Below are 17,843 nucleotides of genomic sequence, written 5' to 3'. Positions count from 1 at the left end.
GAGTTACTGGTCACTACTGTTTTCAAAAAGGAAATTTTCTTTTTAAAAAATTTGTCTATTATTTACAGCCCATCCCTCAGAACATAAAAAAAGAGTTCCAGTGCTTGATACTGTGGTGACTCCAGATGATGTCCGGTATTTTACAAGTGAGACTGATGACATTTCCAACTTGGAAGCAAGTGTCCAAGAAAACCCCTGTGATGTACAGCTTTGGATTAAACTTGCATATAAATACTTGAATCAAAATGAAGGGTATGTCTGTTACATATGAGACCTTGCTACCTTTGCCCTTGCTGCTATGATCAAGTTTCCTGTTTGATATTAAAGAACTTTCTTCAACAATGCCACAAATAATGCATTACTTTAAGCAGGTTAAAAAATAGATTCTATTTAGTGCAGTATATGAGTAATAAATTACTGATGGTTTATCTTTGGGTAGGTTCTTTTTCAGAATGGAAGTTGAAGGAAAGTAGTGTGGGAGAAGTAATTGTTCATGTTTGAAAAGTGCTCTGTGTAAGATGACAGTGGAGTGTTGTACTTCCAGCAGTAAAAGTGGGCCAATGAACTCAAATCATTCTCCCCTACAGACTGAATGGTTGCAATAATTTTTGAAATTACTTTCATCAGCCATCTTTCTTAAAAGGACGGTTTTGATAGTTGGTTTTATCCCTGTAGAAATCATCCACTTGAGCACTTGGTTTCTTATTTTGTGATATTTTTTTTAAATTTCAGTTTCCTGAGTTTCAATTGCTTCTCTTCCTAAAAATTATGCTGCAGAGTACCAAGTTTCTGTTGGCAATCAGATCACTTCAATTAGAATTCTGTCATGATGGTTTCATCCATTATGATGATTGACTTCAGTTTTGATAGTGAGGTACAGCTGAGCAACTGTAGCAGGAAGCCAGGGGAATGGAGAGGAGCAGCTCTGCTTTAAAAGCCTTGTTTAAACTGTGAACAGTGGGAAATTAGGAAACAAATCAGTTTAACTGTATCAGTAGGTGCCTGAACAATAGAAGGGGTAGAACTGGGAAGGCCAGTAATCAAAGTATTGCTGGCAAGTAGCAGCATGAGAAGAGCATGCCTTCTGAATATAAGTGTAGTTGGGAAACAATCAAGAAAAGGAAGAGACCCTAGTGGAAGATATGTGCATCCTTTTCTTAAAACAGCCACCACTCCTATTCCTACTTCTTCAGTACTCTGAAGAAATTTGACTGCTCTAGTAAGTGAAAGTAGCGGGATTGGGAAGTCTTCAGATTTATGCATGATTAACTGTGTTAGGTTTTTTTTGAGACTTGTGCATTTCTTCTCATACATGTCCATGCAAAATAATTTCTAAAGATGTTTTCAGAATAAGTGGGACCTCAGAAACATTCTGTGGTTTTATGGAAGATGTGTTTATGAATTAAAGCTTGTCTCTGTGGCTTGCAGTATGGTCAGTTATTTCAGCTAATTTCATATTACTTGGTGGGTATCATCTCATGATTTTTTTATTTCAAAAAATAAAATTTCAGGTTTTTTCATGTCTTAGAGACAAAACCTTTATGATATGCTGAAATAAAGGCTTATATATAATCACTGTAGAAAGTAAATTAAATATTTAACGAAAATGTAACTTACTTTAATACACCTCTGAAGTATATACTTAAGTTCTTAAACTTCTGTGATGTAAATGCCTTTATATCCTGATTGCTTAGAGATTAATCTTACCAATTTTCAGTTAATTTGGACTCTTTTATTTGAATTGGCAGTCTTCATAGAATACTTACTTCTGTGCACTATAACAATTGTACCTTCTAACCTCTGAAATTTGAAAACTTGCTGAAGCTTTGATAGTGAAGGACAATGTTTAAGAAAAGATACTGTGTGTGATTTCCATTCTAATTAAAAACATCCATTTTCATATTTGATACAGTGGAAGTCATAATACCAGCACAGCTGATGTGAGTCCTTTTTTCAATATTTAATTTTTACAGCTCGTCATCTGAGTGTTTAGATTCTACTTTAAATGTTTTGGCTCGAGCCCTGGAGAGCAACAAAGAAAATCCTGAAATTTGGTGTCATTACCTCAGACTTTTCTCAAAAAGAGGAACCAAGGAGGAGATACAGGAAATGTGTGAAACAGCAGTGGAATATGCTCCCTCTTATCAAATTTGGTGGACAGTAAGTAAAAATTCCAAACTAGATATTAAATATTCCTGTAAGTGTGTGTTTTCTACTCTATAAAGTCAGCGTGCGTGACAGGAAAGTGTCAAATGAAAAGTACTGTTTTTGAAACCTCAAAAGTTGAAAATGAAACTATTAAGGTTCTTGCAGGTTATTTCTAGAAATCATCGGTTTTCCTCAGGTAGTAAAAATTATTTAAAATCAATGTGTTAAATTGATTGCAAAACATGGGTGTTCTTGTACTATTAAAAGCAGTATCTTAAGAGGTTTAATATGAAAATTTGGTGTGATAAGATAGCAAAAGGCATTATTTGAAGTTTGTGATCTGTGTGATTTTTAAACCTTAACCTAGAAGCTTTACTTGCATTTTGATTGTTGTTACTATTATTTCTCTCTAGTTTTTGAATTTGGAGAATTCCTTCGATGGAAAAGACTATGTATGTGGGAGGATGCTACAGTTCTTAATGGAAGTGACAGGAGGAGGAGAAAACCCAAATCTTGTGTCCTTTCAGTTGCTGGAGACACTCCTCTACAGGGTTCATTTAAGCCTCTTTACAGGAAGACATCAGAATGCTCTTGTTCTGCTGCAGGTAACTTCCAAGTTACCACCCCAGGAGTGTTTTCATAGCTTCACCTTTTTAATTTGTGTGACTGTGGTAGTTTGAACTTTAGTGGAACTGTGCCTTCCTTTAGGAGAATTTCTACAGCAAGTAGAGACTTCTGCTTTGAGCTATGATGCTGTTGTAAAAGCTGGATGTAGCTTTGAGGGTTTTGTTGCCTACTTTTTTTTTGTTTGTGTAGCTAATAGCCTAGACTACTAGGTCTCAAAATAATTCCCAGGGAGATACTTTATTTTTTGGTTTCTTGTAAACTATAGATCAGGTTTTTGCAGTGAAAGGTCTGAGAGTATTGCCTCAGGTATTCAAAATTGCTACAGAAATTATCAAACCAGTAGTTCTTGGGAAAGAACATAGTAGCTATCTAACTGTATTGCCCTAGACTGTTAAATTAGATTTTATTGCTCCTGTCAACCCTGAAGTCACTGAGTTATCTCAGGCCAGAACTATGACTGTAGAAGTAATTTAGGTGACTGGTAGCTCTTGTGTTGATGATAAAAGTGGTGGCTGAGGGTGAGAAATGGACATCGCCCTCTCCCAGAGTGGGAGCTCTGTCCTTTCAGTAGCAGGTTGTTTCATTCCTGCCAGTAGGTGCCACTTGCTGCTTGCTGCAGCCTGTCACTGCCCTCAGAGTTTGAGAACCTCAGGCTTTTGTCTGGCTCCAGTTGGAATGAGAAAGCACAGTGCTGTGCTGGCTTTCTCCAAATGTACTGAGAAATGTAACTCTGAATGCATAAAAAGAGCAGGGCTCTGGAGAAAAAACTGTTTGTGTCAAATCAACATGGAAATGCAGCGAGAATTACACTGGTTGGTTACCCTCACCTTTCTTCAAAGCATCATCACAAAGTCATACTTTTTTTTTCCAAATGAATCTGAAATGTGTAGTTCAAAAGAATGGCTTGGCAAGAGATTATTTAATTGTATTTCAGAGAGAATAATTTTGGAGTAACTGCTACTTCAGAGTAAATAGCAGTGTGTATTGGAAAACTTGAAAGCGATTTTTTTCAAGTATTTTGTGGACTTATTTTTCAAGTATTAAGTGAAATGCTTTTGTAACACCAGTTTTCACCAACTTCAGGACATGTGTTCTGCTGAATTTTGCATAAATTTGCAAGTATATTCATTCTCTTGAAAAATGTATTCTTTGATCATACTGTGTTTGTGCAGAAAAATGTTGGCACATTGGTAGTCATGAGGTTCTGTTGTGTTTTAGAAAGAAATTATGTTTAGACTTTATTTAATTGCATGCCCTAATTATTTTATTTAGTATCTGCTAGATTAACTGGACTATTCTATCTTTGCATATGACTAGTAGAAAAATTTCAAGTAGTATCCTTGTTCTCAGTGAGGTTTCCAAAACATTTTTTAAAGCATGTCTAGAGATGGTGGACTTCAATAGGTGTAACTTAGTAGTTTTATAACAAGAATTTAATAAATAAAAACCCCAAGCCAAACAGACAGCCCCAGATGCACAAGACCTAGTAGGATATAGCAAGTTGAATCCAAATTGTAGATGGGTTGTATCTAGAGCTACTGTATTACTTCTTATGGAACTGGAAGTAATAGGAGAATAAAGCAGGAAAATAGAAAGAACACATGTTGGGAGATGTGTGTTTTCAAAGTGTCTCTTCACTTTTTGTAATAGCAATCTTCTGTGGTTTTTCTTGAACCTTTTACTACAAACTATGCATAAGGTGAATAACCACACATTCACATAAGCTGAATATGATTCTGATTTACATAACAAATTAGTTCCTGTCTACTCTCTGGAAAAGTTTTGAGAATATTAAAACCTATTCTTCCTGTTTTCTTTTCCTGTTCTTAAATCTTAGACTCTTTGACTGAAATGTGATCTATTTCTTTCATCCTTTACAGAATGCTTTAAAATCAGCAAATGAAAAGATGATATCAGAGCACCTTACTGCAAGTGACCGTTGCTTGGCTTGGCTGGCTTATATACATCTAATTGAGTTTGGTGTTCTCCCAGTCAAGTTCTATGATCCAGCTAATGTCAGTCCTTCAAGGATTGTGCACAAAGAGCCATTTTTAATACCATGGCAGACAGTTCAAGATGTGAAGACTGATCCTGATACACTTTTAGCTATGTTTGAAGGTAAGATTAAGGTGATAAATACTTAATATGTTCTTCACATGTTGTAATTCAAGAAGTATTATCCAACTTCAGAATTTCAAGTCAGTGTTGATGACTATATTAAGCCAGTGAATTAATCCAGTGAATATTGCATTTTGATTTAACCAGAATGGTGAGGAAAATCCATGTTCTTGGATGCTTAACCAACACTCTTGAGTTTTTCATCTGAGGTTTCAGCTCAGCTTTATCTTGCTAGAATATGATAGTTCAGAGAAAAAGACCAGTCAGTGGCTTGTGGTTGTATGACATTGCTAGTTTTCTTGGGCTTATGCAAGCATAAAACCAAACTTCAGCTGTCATTCTTTCTTACCCTTTTTCCCCTCAGGTAGGATATGTGTATTGGGAAGTTACTTTCCTGGAATATTAGTGTATTTCCTTGAAAGAGACAGAACAATGCATTTGTTTATCTTAATTCACAGTTCAGGTAAATTGAATATTTTTTTTAAATGAAAAATGAAGATAGAAGAAATAAAATTCTTAGCTTATGGTAGTGCTGCCAGAGGTGGACTACATAGTAGCAGACAAATACTGTTATATAGTATTTCTAAATGTCAGTATTAAGTGGTTAGCCAGCAGCAGTATGGAGTTGCCACTGAGAAAATATTTATGCTGCTGTTGGCAATGCAGTGTTGAAATACTCAAGGATTAATGGAGTAGCCCAGCTATGTGAGTGAAGGCAGTCTAGCTGTGGTAATAGGGTTTTATTATGCTGAGGAGAAAAAGAATATCCTTGCATTAGCTTTTGCCTCAATAGCTTTCAGCAGCTATGCTGAAAATCCTGGAATATGATTTTAAATCTAGGGATATACTTCTGTCTGTAACATTGCTTTAGTGTTTCATTGGTAGGATGGTTCCTGTTTTTAAAAGGAGTAAGAGATGAAACTGAAAGCTTTGTCTTTGCACTGTGGTGATAAGTAATGAGAGAAGATGACAATCTACTTCTAAGAATTTGCAAAAAAAGCACTCTCAGAAATATCATTTCACACTTACGTGTTTTCCTTATGTTCAAGGAGACATTATGTTAAGGCTTCACATAACTTTGACACTGTTTCAGGTATAAAGGCTTTGTTTTTTACTTTTGTTTTGTAGATGCAGTCAAAACATGTACTGATGAAAGCCTTGAGGCTGACAAAAGAGTAGCTACCTGCTTTCCTCTCTATAGGAACATGATAGCTTTGCTGAAACTTCTTGAAAGGTAAGCTGTTAGTTGTTTCAAGACATTCTTAACTGGAGTACTTGACCTTTTTTCTTTTTTTTTTTTTTTTTTTTGTTAAACTTGACCTTTACTTTTCTTTAAGGTGGGAGTCTGCTGCAGAGCTTTGTAGGTCTTTATTGGAGCTCTGCCCTAACAACTGTCAGCTCTTGGAGAGTTTGGCCACCTTGTATGTGCAGATGAAGCAGAGCGAAAATGCCCACAGGGTATGGATTGGAGCTTTTGAGAAGAATCCTCAGAATGCAGAAATTTTTTATCGGTTGTGTAAATTTCTTGTTTCACAGGTAATACTCCACTTCAAAACTTACTTGCTGGTCTGCTAGCTCTGCAAAGTTTGGGCTTAGTGTGTTGTTTAAAAATCTTACAAAATTGATTCAACTTAGTGATATTTTTGTAATGTCTAGTACACCTTCCTATAAATAGGAAAAGTATAATTAGCAAGACAAGTGACATGATAAAAGATAATCTTAGCAATTACATAAAACCATAGATTTATAATTGATGTTGTTCTAATTCAGTGTTAGTAATATCCTTAAGAAAGAAAACAGGAAGTAAAAGCACACCCCGTAATATTTTTTCCGCTTCTTTCTACTGCTGACTGTCCCATTTAAACTTCATTTGTGAGAAAATGATGACAGTGGAGCATTGCAGAGATAGACACACCACTTGTAATTTATTTTGCTTATATTAGTCTCACCATATTCAGGTTGATGTTTGCTTATATTAGTCTCACCATATTCAGGTTGATGTTTGATTTTTTTTTCATTAAAAAAAAACAACAACAACAACAAAACAGGAAAGGTCAAGCAGTATTCTTCCACTGTTGCAAGATTTCGTGGCAGCTTTCTTTGAGAATACATGCCAAGAGCATGGTCCCATGGATCTCTTAAGGTATGTTTAGAGTAATATTTTAATTTAAATTTTGAAAATATTGGCATTTTCTTGAATTACATGATTATCTAGAACTTTTAAACTCGTGTTTTTTAGCATGGCATGTTTTGCCAAAACTTCAGCTAATAGTGATTTGGGCATAAGGTTTACACTTGTTATTGCACAGACACTAATTTGTAGAGCCATGAATATCTAAAAATTAAACAGTAAAAATGTTGAGTGTCTGGATTTGGGTAATGAAAATCAATCATAAATATACCAAAGTTGGTTTTGGTTTTTTTTTTTCCCCCCTAAAGCTAGGTGCCTAAAATTACATATCTAAAATAACACTGTTTAGGCACTTGAAAAAGACCTTCATCAAGAGGTCCAGCATGTTATTAATTAGATTATTGTTGAGAAGATACAGGTTTCATATGTAGTCTGATGACTTCCCCCTGGAAATTTAGCACCTAGTTGAAAGACAGAAGTTTTGAAATCTGCCAAGTTCCCTATGATGCTTGTGAAGGTCTTCAAAGCAAAAGCTTTCCATGCTAAAGCTTATTCAGATGAGCTTTTGAAATGTTTTTATCTCTAAGTTAGATGTTAGATTTTATTCTTGCTTGCATTTGTTTATGTACTTGATGCATTTTATGAAGGAAGAGGAGAGTCTGTCATACAGGGCAACATTTAACTTCATATATAGTGAAAGAGTGAATGCCTTCTTTATTAATGACTTCTATACTTCTGTGAAATGCTTTCTGTACAGATTTTATCTGGGTAGAATTGAACTGAAATCTAGAAGTGCATTTTTTTAGTATTTTTCATGAACTGGACTTTGTAACTGTGTGTTACACCTACATAGGATTCTTCCATGTAGAAGGCTATTCTTGTTTACTACTACTTCTTTCTCTTGTAGATATCTCTTGAATTTTCCAATGCCAATTGAATTTACATCACCTCTCTATAAAGAACATCTCACAGATGATGTTGTTAACCAGCAAATCCCGTATCTGTGGCAGATCTACTGGTGAGATTTTCCCAGGAATTTCTGAGAAAGAGCTATTGTGTCTGAGTAAAATTGCGTTTTCAAAAGCAGAGTATTCATTACTTGCCTGAGGGTGTATCACTTTGGATTCTCTGAATAAATGATTGGCCAGTCCTTAGAGAACATACTGGCCTGCTGCACAATGGAGATAATTTTATGAAACTGAGTTGCACCTCAGCTTAAATTTTCCACTTGAGAAATCTTTCAGAAATTCTGACCTACAGGAATGGTAATAGGTGTGTTCATCTCAAAATGTTTTTTTGTTTTACTTTTGGTTTAGGTTGCTGCTACTAGCAGTGTTTTTCTTTGTCTTGGCTTTCAGTTGTCTCCCTTTTATTTTACAAGAGTTTACTTTATTTAAGTTTCCATTCTGTTTAGTCCTCATCTCCCCAGCTTCTTGACTCATTGTTTTAGCTGTTCATGGAGAAGCTCCACAGCAAAGTAATGCAGGAGGGTGACTTATTCCTCCATAAGAGGTTGTAAAGGTTATAATGGAATATGTCTTTGTCATGTATACACAATCTTTTTTCTTTTGCTGTTTTTTCTATTTCTTCCATCATTCCTTTTGATAGCAGCAGTATACAGGATTGCCAGAGACCACATTATTAGCTGTCTGTAACTTACACCAGTTACTTAACTGTGGTTACTGAGGTGCTGGCTTACACTGTTTAAGAAGTCTACCATTTCATGGTCTGGGTTTGTCAGTCTTCACAAGTAACTATTTGGCCTTTCAGATAAGTAAAAGGGCAAGGATGATACTGTTTCACATAATGAGTGAAAATCCACAGTACTTCTTCAACACTATTGCTTATTGTTTTTAATTGGTGGACAACTTACAGGTAAAATGTATAGTTTTCAAGAAAATTTGATCAAAACCTTATTTAAAGATTATCATTATGGGATTTTTTTTTGCACTGTCTATTACTGTCAACTTAAATGCTTCTTAATTTTGATTTTTAGCAAAATATCTCTTGACAAGCTCACTTTTGGGTTCACCACTCATACAATAGAAGCATTGTTACTAAGACACTTTAGGTCACTATTTAGTCATAAAGTATCTGACTTAAGTTCAGATTCTCCTGTATTTTAGCACCCTCCTCTAGGAGGGAGTACCTAAATTACTTTCAGAGCTAATAATTGAGTATTTCTCATTTTGAGTTTTGCTGCAGTAAGTATCTAGGTACCTGGGCCTGTGTTACCTATATTACCTTTCTTTACGTATGGAGGACCAAAAACATAAAAGTTGACTTTTACCAAGTGAAAATAGATTGAAATCTGCAAAGCCTTAAAGGTCTAAAACAGTGTTTTACTTGGAAAGACCATTTGTGTGCACGCATGTTTGCACACTAATGCATACACACACTATTTTAGAAAGGGTAGCAAACAGGTGATTTAGTTAATAATTCCTGGGGAAAGCAGGAGTAGAATCACCCACAGATTCTGTAACTTTAGTCAAGAGGGCTTGGTAGCAAGGTCAGCCCTATTTACACTTTATATATTTCTGTGTACTCCTTTATGAGGTTGTTAGATTTTTCCCCCTCATTACTTATTGCAAGCCTTAATTTTTTTTTTTTTTCATTCTTATGTTACACTTTGGAATATGGAGTTTTTACTGTGTCTTGATCTAAGAATGTGTCAGCTCCTGTCTTTGATTGGGTCTTGTGTGTTGGTCTAACTGTATGTTTCTTGGAGAAACTGTTGAAGAAAATTTAGGAGGGGTTTTTTGACCTTTCTTGTCAGTTTTTTTTTTTCCCCTCTGACACAATCAGTATATTTCTACCCCAGATCCTGGTAATATTTGTTTCAAAATACTAGCGTTGCTGCCAGCGACTGATGCTGTTTCTCAAGTGGCTTTAATTGGACTTCAAAATGTATTGTTCTGGGGCTCTCGAAATGGAAACTCAAGACTTGTCTCCGTATTCTGCAGCAATTACAGCATTCCTATTAGTATTAGTAAAGGGTACTTTACAGGAGTAGAAGACAGTTTGTAATACTTATTTTTAAGGGTTGTATTTCAAACTTCATGGTATTCCTTGTTACCTGCTTTTGAGACTTAACCATTCTAATAAATTGACTGATAAATTAGTCCATGATACATTTAAGCTGAAAACACTGGGTTTTTTTGTTGCATCTGAGAATGCAAAATTCTTAATTGTGTCATTGTTACATACAACAGTTTTTATCTTTTATTATAAACAGTTTGTGCCAGTCTCTTCATGCAAGTGTTGGTGAAGCACTGGATGCTTATGAAGCAGCTCTGGGGGCAGTGATGCAGCAGGAAACTGTTCAGAACATTTGGTTGGAGTAAGTTCTTAAGGGAAGAAAGTTAATTAGTCTCAACCATTAAATGAACACTACCAGAACCATCTTTTTTCTTTTTTTTTTTCTTCCAGTTACCTTGTTTTTCTCAATAGCAAAGTTGTTGAGTCCAGCAACAAAGTTCAAGAATTCAAGCTTTTTACTGATCTAGTGAACAGATGTCTGGTGACAGTCCCCACACAATATCCAATTCCATTTAGTACTGCTGATTATTGGACCAATTATGAGTTTCATAATAAGGTAAAAATGTGTCTGTGGGCAGTTTTAGTTAAACAAAGTGGCTGATGACCTGTTTGCAGGTACCTGTAATCTATTTGTTCAAGTCCAGCACCAGTATATGAAGACTAAGAGCTAGCAAAACAAGGAAGTGTCTGAGTGTAGTAGTGTTTTGAGCAGAAGAGTATCTGGCAGTCACCTTTTCAAATAAAGGTCCTGTAATGCAAAGAGAAACTTTATGACATGGCAATGCAAAATTATCTTTTTCTGGAGAAAAGAGAAAATTGGTGAGGGAAGGAAGATATGGTTACACAAGAGGGGTCTGCAGTTGGAAAGAGTTTTGATTGTAGAAGTTATAATGGTTGAGAAATAGAAGAAATTAAGTAGGAGGGAGAAGTTGAGCACTTATACAGACAGAATAAAGCTTACAGAAATCTTGGATCCCTTTTTGCTAGCAAGCAGTGCATTTATCTTTATGTATTAAATGCAGGCTAGAAAGACTAAAATAGGTGGCGCTAGTAACTTGACACTGAAGTAATATTATTCAAATTGATTTATGTATTCTTGAGGGATAAGGTTTGAAGGTGGCAACTCATTTTAGTCATAGTGTTCAGTTTGTCATACCATTATTCTTAGCAGAATAAGACTATAAAGTGGATTAATGTTTATAATTCAAATTCTACAGGTAATTCTTTTTTATTTGAGCTGCATTCCAAAATCTCAGCATTCCAAAACCTTGGAACGGTTTTGTTCTACCATGCCTACTAATCCTGGACTTGCACTGAGGTATGTAAAAATACTTTCAATTAAGGCAGGTGATTAACAACTATTGTTTTTTGTGCAAGATATGCATGATTTGCTTTCTACTACAGAAGTAAAACTATTCCTCTATAATTGCATGTTGCTTGAGGCATATTGTGCCTTCTGACATCACCTCAATCTTAGATTTGACAATGTTCTGTTCTATCTACAGACAGGTTATAATTATACAGAAATTAACTCTGCATTGTACATGATGACTTCAAATGGTCAAAATTGCAAGTGGGTAGAGAAACATCAGATATATACTAAAATATTTTTGTTACTTGATGATCTATTACAAGTATAGTTCCAGAACAGATAAAAAATGGATATACCAGTCTATAACAGTGCTTGCTTAAGGCATAATTTGACATTTATTTTGCAGTGATAAATCATAATTTAAAGGAAATCTGATGGGAAACAACCAGTTAATGTAAGCATTACACTGGCTCTTGAACAGTGTTTCAAAATATGCTCTGCCAGGATGAGAGTCCATATTTTACTGTGTTCAGGTGCAGTGAACGCATGAATATTTTAGTAATATTGAGAAGTCCCAAAACACTGTTCATCTTCAACAGTGACCCCTAAAGAACTCAGAGCAAGGCTCACGTGTGGTTGTGGGCATGGGGAGAGTGTGACACACCTGCCTTAGGCACGTGAAGTTGAATGGCTTAATTTTAAACCAAGTTGCGATTCTGTCTAGATGGAACTTGCAGCTCCCTTAGACAGTGTTGATACTGCATGAAATGGGTGAGCAGAACTGACTGAATATTATCCCTAGCCCCATTAATATAAAGCTAATTTGTCTCTTTTCAAATGTGTAGTTACCTTGTGCATGCTAACAGTGAATCCACTTGTGATATGCCAAGATCATGTTTTCTCTCTGATTTCACACTTTTTAGTTATTCTCTGAAAGTGTATCTTAACTTGTTTTGTTCTGAGGAAAATACCAAATTTGTATATGGTGGCTTGGGCTTTTTCCTACTTGCAACTCTTGACTCAGATTAGGTGTAATGTATTTTGTGTAATGTGTTTCTATCTTTGAATAGCTTTTCTATTCCAAGTGATTAGAGCACTGGTCCTTTCTCATGAATGCCTTTTACAGACTGCTTCTGCGATACTGGGAGGAGAGCAATGTTCAGATTCTGAAACTACAAGCCAAGATGTTTACATATAATATCCCAACTTGCCTGGCCATCTGGAAAATGTAATGCAACAGTCATACATCTGTTTTCATAGCTATTGCTTTTGTTTGTAAGGTTTACTTCACAAAGGTAAATCTGAAATGTCCTTCTAATTGGGCTTGTACTCGAAGCTTCTCTTTCATAAGCTTATTTTGAGAGTAACTTCGTTACAGCAGACAGAGGTACTGTCACTTCTTTAAAATGAGAAATGAAATTTCCCTCTTGGGGAAACTTAACTGAATGGATATTATGCAGATAAATATGAATTATGTATTTAAAAGTTGCCTTTTAAAATTCAACTATTGACTTCTGTCTCCCCCTCTCTACCCCTCCCCTTTATATATCACAATAGCAGTATTCTCCATTATCCAGTGATGCTGAACTGATCTTTTTCTTCAGTGTTTGTTCATAATGGGGAACCACTGAAATGTCTTGCTCATGTAAGGTTGTTTTTAAAAAATGGCTATTTTTCTATTTTCACAATAGATTAATCTCATTGGAAGTTAGTTTCTTCTCAAGGAATTAGTAATTCCATTCCACAGTCAGTATTCTGCCATTAATGGCATTTAAAATAATTCAAGAATAAATGTTTTTATATATTTCTTTTCCTCAGAGCCATTGCTGCCGAATGCTTTCTAATGGGACAAAGAGAAGTAAGTCAACACAGTGTACTAAAATGAGTAATTATGAAATTCTCATTCCTTGGCTTTATCCAAAACAATGATAATCTTGTAAATCCAAGATTTCTAGTTAGTTGAAATAATCTTGTTTATAGACACCAAAACATGTGCCTCAGGTGCGAGAAATGTTTTTGACAGTTGAGGTAGAGTGGATTATATAATGAGTGCATGCTCTTTCTGTGTATCTTTCCCATACTGGGAAGGCTATATTCTTCTCCCATTTTTTTTTTTTGCTTTTTACCTGGAGGAGATTGTTATATTTTAAGTTCTAGCAGAGGGAAGCAAGACTCATCTGGAAGATGATAGTGACTATCTTTACAAGTGGACAAGAGAGCTGGAGAGAAACTTTTTGCAAGGGCATGTCATACTAGGGTGAGAGGGTATAGCTTCAAACTGAGAGATAGAGTGGGTAGATTAGAAAAACCAGCTTTATTTTGAAGTGGTGGGACACGAACAGGTTGCCCAGAGAAGTTGTAGATTGCTTCCAGGGATGAGGTTTCTAGGCCAGACTGGGTGGGGTTTTGAGCAACCTGGTCTAGTTCAGTGGAAGATGTCTCTACCCATGGCAGGGGGTTTGTTATCTAGATGATCTGTAAGATTCCTTCCAACCCGAACCATTCTTTTATTCTGTGAAGTAGTTGGAAGGGTGGGGTCTGCCAAACTAGTGTATGAAAAGAGTTTCCATAGTTCCTGACCACGCACAAGAGTCCAGTTCCTTTTTTCCAAAATAATAGGTTTACTTACTAGTACGTAGAGTAGGGAAATATCTCTCTGTGTAGAAACACAAAAGAGGTTTTTTGGCACAGCAACTGCATCACTTTTCAAATAGAATTATTTTCCTGGTATTGTTGCTGTCACCTTCAAAATACTCTTCCATCTGTGAACAGATGCTGTGTATTTGGGGGTGGGGACTATCATGGAGCCCTTGATTTGTGATTCATCTCTTGCTTGTGGTAGTTGAGCTACTTCTCTGCTGTATTTGGTTTTGTGTCATCTTAATAGTGACTTACTCTTAGCATCCTTCTTTTTTGTCAGTGGTCATCTGAATCAATGTTAAAGCTTTAACTGATCCATTAAGGGTAGCATGGCTGTGGTTAGACTCACATATGAAATGTTTTCTTTCCTTCTCTATGGTCTCCTCGAATGTTTAAGAAGAACATCCCCTAAGCAGAATTACTTTATTTGTTAGATCAAATAGCTCAAAGTCAGGAGATATCAAAGGCTGAATTGCCTATTCAACCTTAATTCTGTCTCTGTTGATGGTTTGGTGTAATCTGTAATTAATCACAGATCCCTGCTTCAGTCATTGTATTAGATGGACTACATCTTAGAACACTGCCTGTAGTAAGGCTGGTGACTGAAAAGAGCTCTGATTTGTTTGGTTAGAAAAATATATGTCAAATGCATAAAAAGAGGGCCCTTAAAGAAAATGAACCAGTTAAAATGAAGGCATATGTGAAACACTGTAGCTGGATTACACCCAGAAGAAATCTTATGGTTTTCTTCTGCAACCACCTCACTAATTATACTGTATATGGTAAAATCACTTAAGTAGTCACACACAGTGCAGTTGGGTTTTTGTGGGGGTCTTTGGTCTGGGATGTAGTGAGCACTTAAAACTGTTTACACAAATCAGTGATTGTTCCAGATAACTGGATATTCTAGTAAGCAAGTAGGATATTGGTTTAAAATTGAATTGTGATTCAGATTCTGGATTTCCTGTTCCTGGAGAACCTGTCATTTATTTCCTTCAGAGGTCATGTAAAGGTTTGTTAAAAGAATATGAAAATGGGTACAAGTATTTAAAATGCCAACAAATACCTCCCTTAGTGACTCTGATTGAAGTTGGGACTTAAGATACCAGTAGTTGAAGGACATTTGAGTAAGTACTAGTATTAAATATTTTGGTCCTCTATTTTGAACAGTAAAATGGTAAAACCAATTTTTTTGAGAGTTGCAAAGACTCATACTGATTGTTGAAGCATAGATAGATAGATGCTGAAGGAAAAAAGCCCATGAAACAGTCATTTTCATTGCAGGATTGTGATGATATGCAATAAACAAGACTTGAGACTACATATTGAGTGGTGAAAGAAATACTCAGTAAGCTGCTTCCTTCCCTGAATGTGTTCCATCCTGTGCAATGAATGAGGCAAGAATCTTGTGAAGAAAAATAGCAAGTCCTCATGTAACTAATCATATTCATACAAGGGTCAGAATTAAGGTCAGACATAAACTTGCCTTTGCTTTTAGTACCAGTTTAATGCTTCACTTCAAAACTATTTAAAAAAATATTGCAAGAGATTTTTGTGCTTCAAATAATTCATTTTGCATGCATGAAATTGTGCTGACTTTTAATACTTGCCTTTGTTTTACAGGTCCATCATTTATATCAGAGAGCCCTTCAGAAGTTACCTCTATGTGCAACACTGTGGAAAGATGTAATGTTTTCTCCTTATGATTAAGTTTGAGGTTTCATATAAATTCTCTGCATATCCCATATCCATAGATGTGGTGATGCTCAGGCTCTGGCTAAATCTTATATCTGCTTCCCCATCTCTTTCAGCAACTCTTGTTTGAAGCATCAGGAGGAGGTAAAACTGATAACCTGAGAAAACTAGTTTCCAAGTGCCAAGAGGTTGGAGTCAGCCTAGATGAGCTTTTAAATTTAAACACTTACAGAACAGAAAACAAGAATCTCTGAACACTGGGTATGGTCAGCCATAAGTCCTATAAAATGCCAAAATCAGTTGAATGATTCTTCAGGCTGATCCATGCCCTAGCATCTGTGTAAGGCAGATGAGTATTGCTGAGCATATCAAGTCTCAAGTCTGCTTTCCTTGAACCTGGAAACAATTAACATGACCTTCCTCTGGAAACATGAACTCCCTGTCTGGCCTTGCTTCTGGGCCCTGCCAGATTCTCATAACATCATCTACGTAAGTATAGTTAATCAAAATGACAGACTTTATTTTTTTATGTTTTCTTTTTATTTACTATTTTCTTTGTTTTGCTGTTCCTGATTCACTTGACACTCTCGCTGATGCCTGAGAGATCTGTGTTTGGGATTAATTTACTGGGCTGTGTTTACAGTAAAAAGCAACTAGTCCATTTTGGGTTTTTTTCCTTTTTTAAACCTTTTTTGAGACTTTTTCATTACAGGATTTAAAACAAAAGCAGCCGCTCTTAAGGAAAGTGTAACTGCCGTGGCCACAAGTATGCTTCTTGCACTTGAAGGCTCTAAGAGGGTTGCATACTGCCCTTTTCTGCATTGGACTCATGGCAGAGACTATTAAACTTGAAGATTAAAGAAACTTTTGCAAATGCCAGTGCATCAGAACCTAAGAGTGGTCAATTATGTGCAATTTTTTGTAAAGAAATTTTAATTTATAATAAAGTTTAACAGTTTAAAGAAAAAGAATATTTATCTGTTTTGTTTTGGTACTACCTTACACTATTACAGGTGTTTTTACAGAGATTTTCAATACAAGCTGACCTTGAAAAAGAAAAAAATCTTTTGTCTTTTATCATTTTGATCAAGAGATAAGCAAATGTGGTCGAGCTGCCTATTGTGGATATAGAATAACTATCCCCTTGGGGGTTTTTCATCCCCTTGCCTCAGGTACACACCTGTTTGTCCCATAACAGCTATTCCTATCAACAATACCACTTCAGTAAAGGAAAATGCATTTTATATTGTCTTTTTTGCCCTTAACGAAAGGAGGCCCACTTTCTGAAGTTGATACATGTACACTGTAGAGAGAGATGAAATATGTGTCAAGTTATATCAAAAGGTGGCTGTAGTACCTGTTGCATAGGTGTTTCATTAAGATGCCAGTAAATGAGTGGTCTTTGTGGTAGAGAATGGGGCAAAGTAGTTAGACATATCATTTCCAGTAGCTTTCAAACCCCTTAGTTTATCTGAAGCTGAACATGAAGCAGCTCTCTTAAAGGAGGAAAAAGTGGAAAATACTGGTTTTCATCCAGGGGAATGGAGAGTATTTCTGCACCTTAAGTCCTTTTAAACAATTCATACTTAATTTTGTAATTCTTGCTTAAGTATAAAACTTCAAGTACTCAGTTTATGGCCAAGTTTTCTTGCAGACTATACAATCAGTATTCAAAAACTGACTCAAACCTGTTCTTTACTGAGGTAGGGCGGTGTCCTGATTTTTTTCACACTTATGCAGTGTGGCACACTCCACACAAGTGCAGTGTTCAATTTTTCTACTGAAAACCCCCTGAAGTTTGATGAATTCTATTTTACATAGATTAGCCAAATATTTTCTCATAGTTTGTCCTTAAAATTTTCCAGATAAGTAGTTGATATTTTTCTGCAGCAGTGTTTTTTTTACTGGGATACAATTTTACCTATTCCACTGTTAAAAATGGAAAAGCTGTCAAGGGCTAGAGCGCTTGCAATGCTGCCGTGTGTGATCCTTACCTTAGTCTCATATTGCACTTAGGGCTGTTACTTTGTGACCTTTCTTCCTTTGCTGTATAGCAACTTTATAGCAGAAGACCTTTATAAATGAGACATTAAACTTTACATTTTCATCAGGCATTAATCATGTATACTCTGC

General features: G+C 35.8%; 1 protein-coding gene across 3 annotated transcripts in view; it reads left to right on the top strand.

Moving 5' to 3' along the window:
- The window catches only part of ZFC3H1 (zinc finger C3H1-type containing), a 41,745-nt gene extending 25,053 nt beyond the window's left edge, over positions 1-16,692 (top strand). For all 3 annotated transcript variants that reach the window (XM_054272913.1, XM_054272904.1, XM_054272897.1), the window contains exons 21-35: positions 69-252; positions 1,974-2,160; positions 2,562-2,753; positions 4,656-4,893; positions 6,022-6,127; positions 6,231-6,429; positions 6,942-7,036; positions 7,932-8,042; positions 10,260-10,364; positions 10,454-10,619; positions 11,281-11,381; positions 12,502-12,603; positions 13,194-13,233; positions 15,639-15,701; positions 15,827-16,692. In XM_054272913.1, the coding sequence (XP_054128888.1) occupies positions 69-252; positions 1,974-2,160; positions 2,562-2,753; positions 4,656-4,893; positions 6,022-6,127; positions 6,231-6,429; positions 6,942-7,036; positions 7,932-8,042; positions 10,260-10,364; positions 10,454-10,619; positions 11,281-11,381; positions 12,502-12,603; positions 13,194-13,233; positions 15,639-15,701; positions 15,827-15,964 (2,027 nt within the window). In that variant the 3' untranslated portion in view covers positions 15,965-16,692. The remainder of the gene's footprint in view (positions 1-68; positions 253-1,973; positions 2,161-2,561; positions 2,754-4,655; positions 4,894-6,021; positions 6,128-6,230; positions 6,430-6,941; positions 7,037-7,931; positions 8,043-10,259; positions 10,365-10,453; positions 10,620-11,280; positions 11,382-12,501; positions 12,604-13,193; positions 13,234-15,638; positions 15,702-15,826) is intronic.
- The last annotated feature ends 1,151 nt before the right edge of the window (positions 16,693-17,843 follow it).

Source organism: Melozone crissalis, unplaced genomic scaffold (assembly GCF_028551555.1).
Source record: "Melozone crissalis strain CALT ecotype California unplaced genomic scaffold, PUWL_Pcris_2 ptg000004l_1, whole genome shotgun sequence".
In the NCBI taxonomy this organism is placed as follows: Eukaryota; Metazoa; Chordata; class Aves; order Passeriformes; family Passerellidae; genus Melozone; species Melozone crissalis.
The sequence above is the reverse complement of the archived record's forward strand: the minus strand, read 5'-3'. Positions and strand labels throughout refer to the sequence as shown.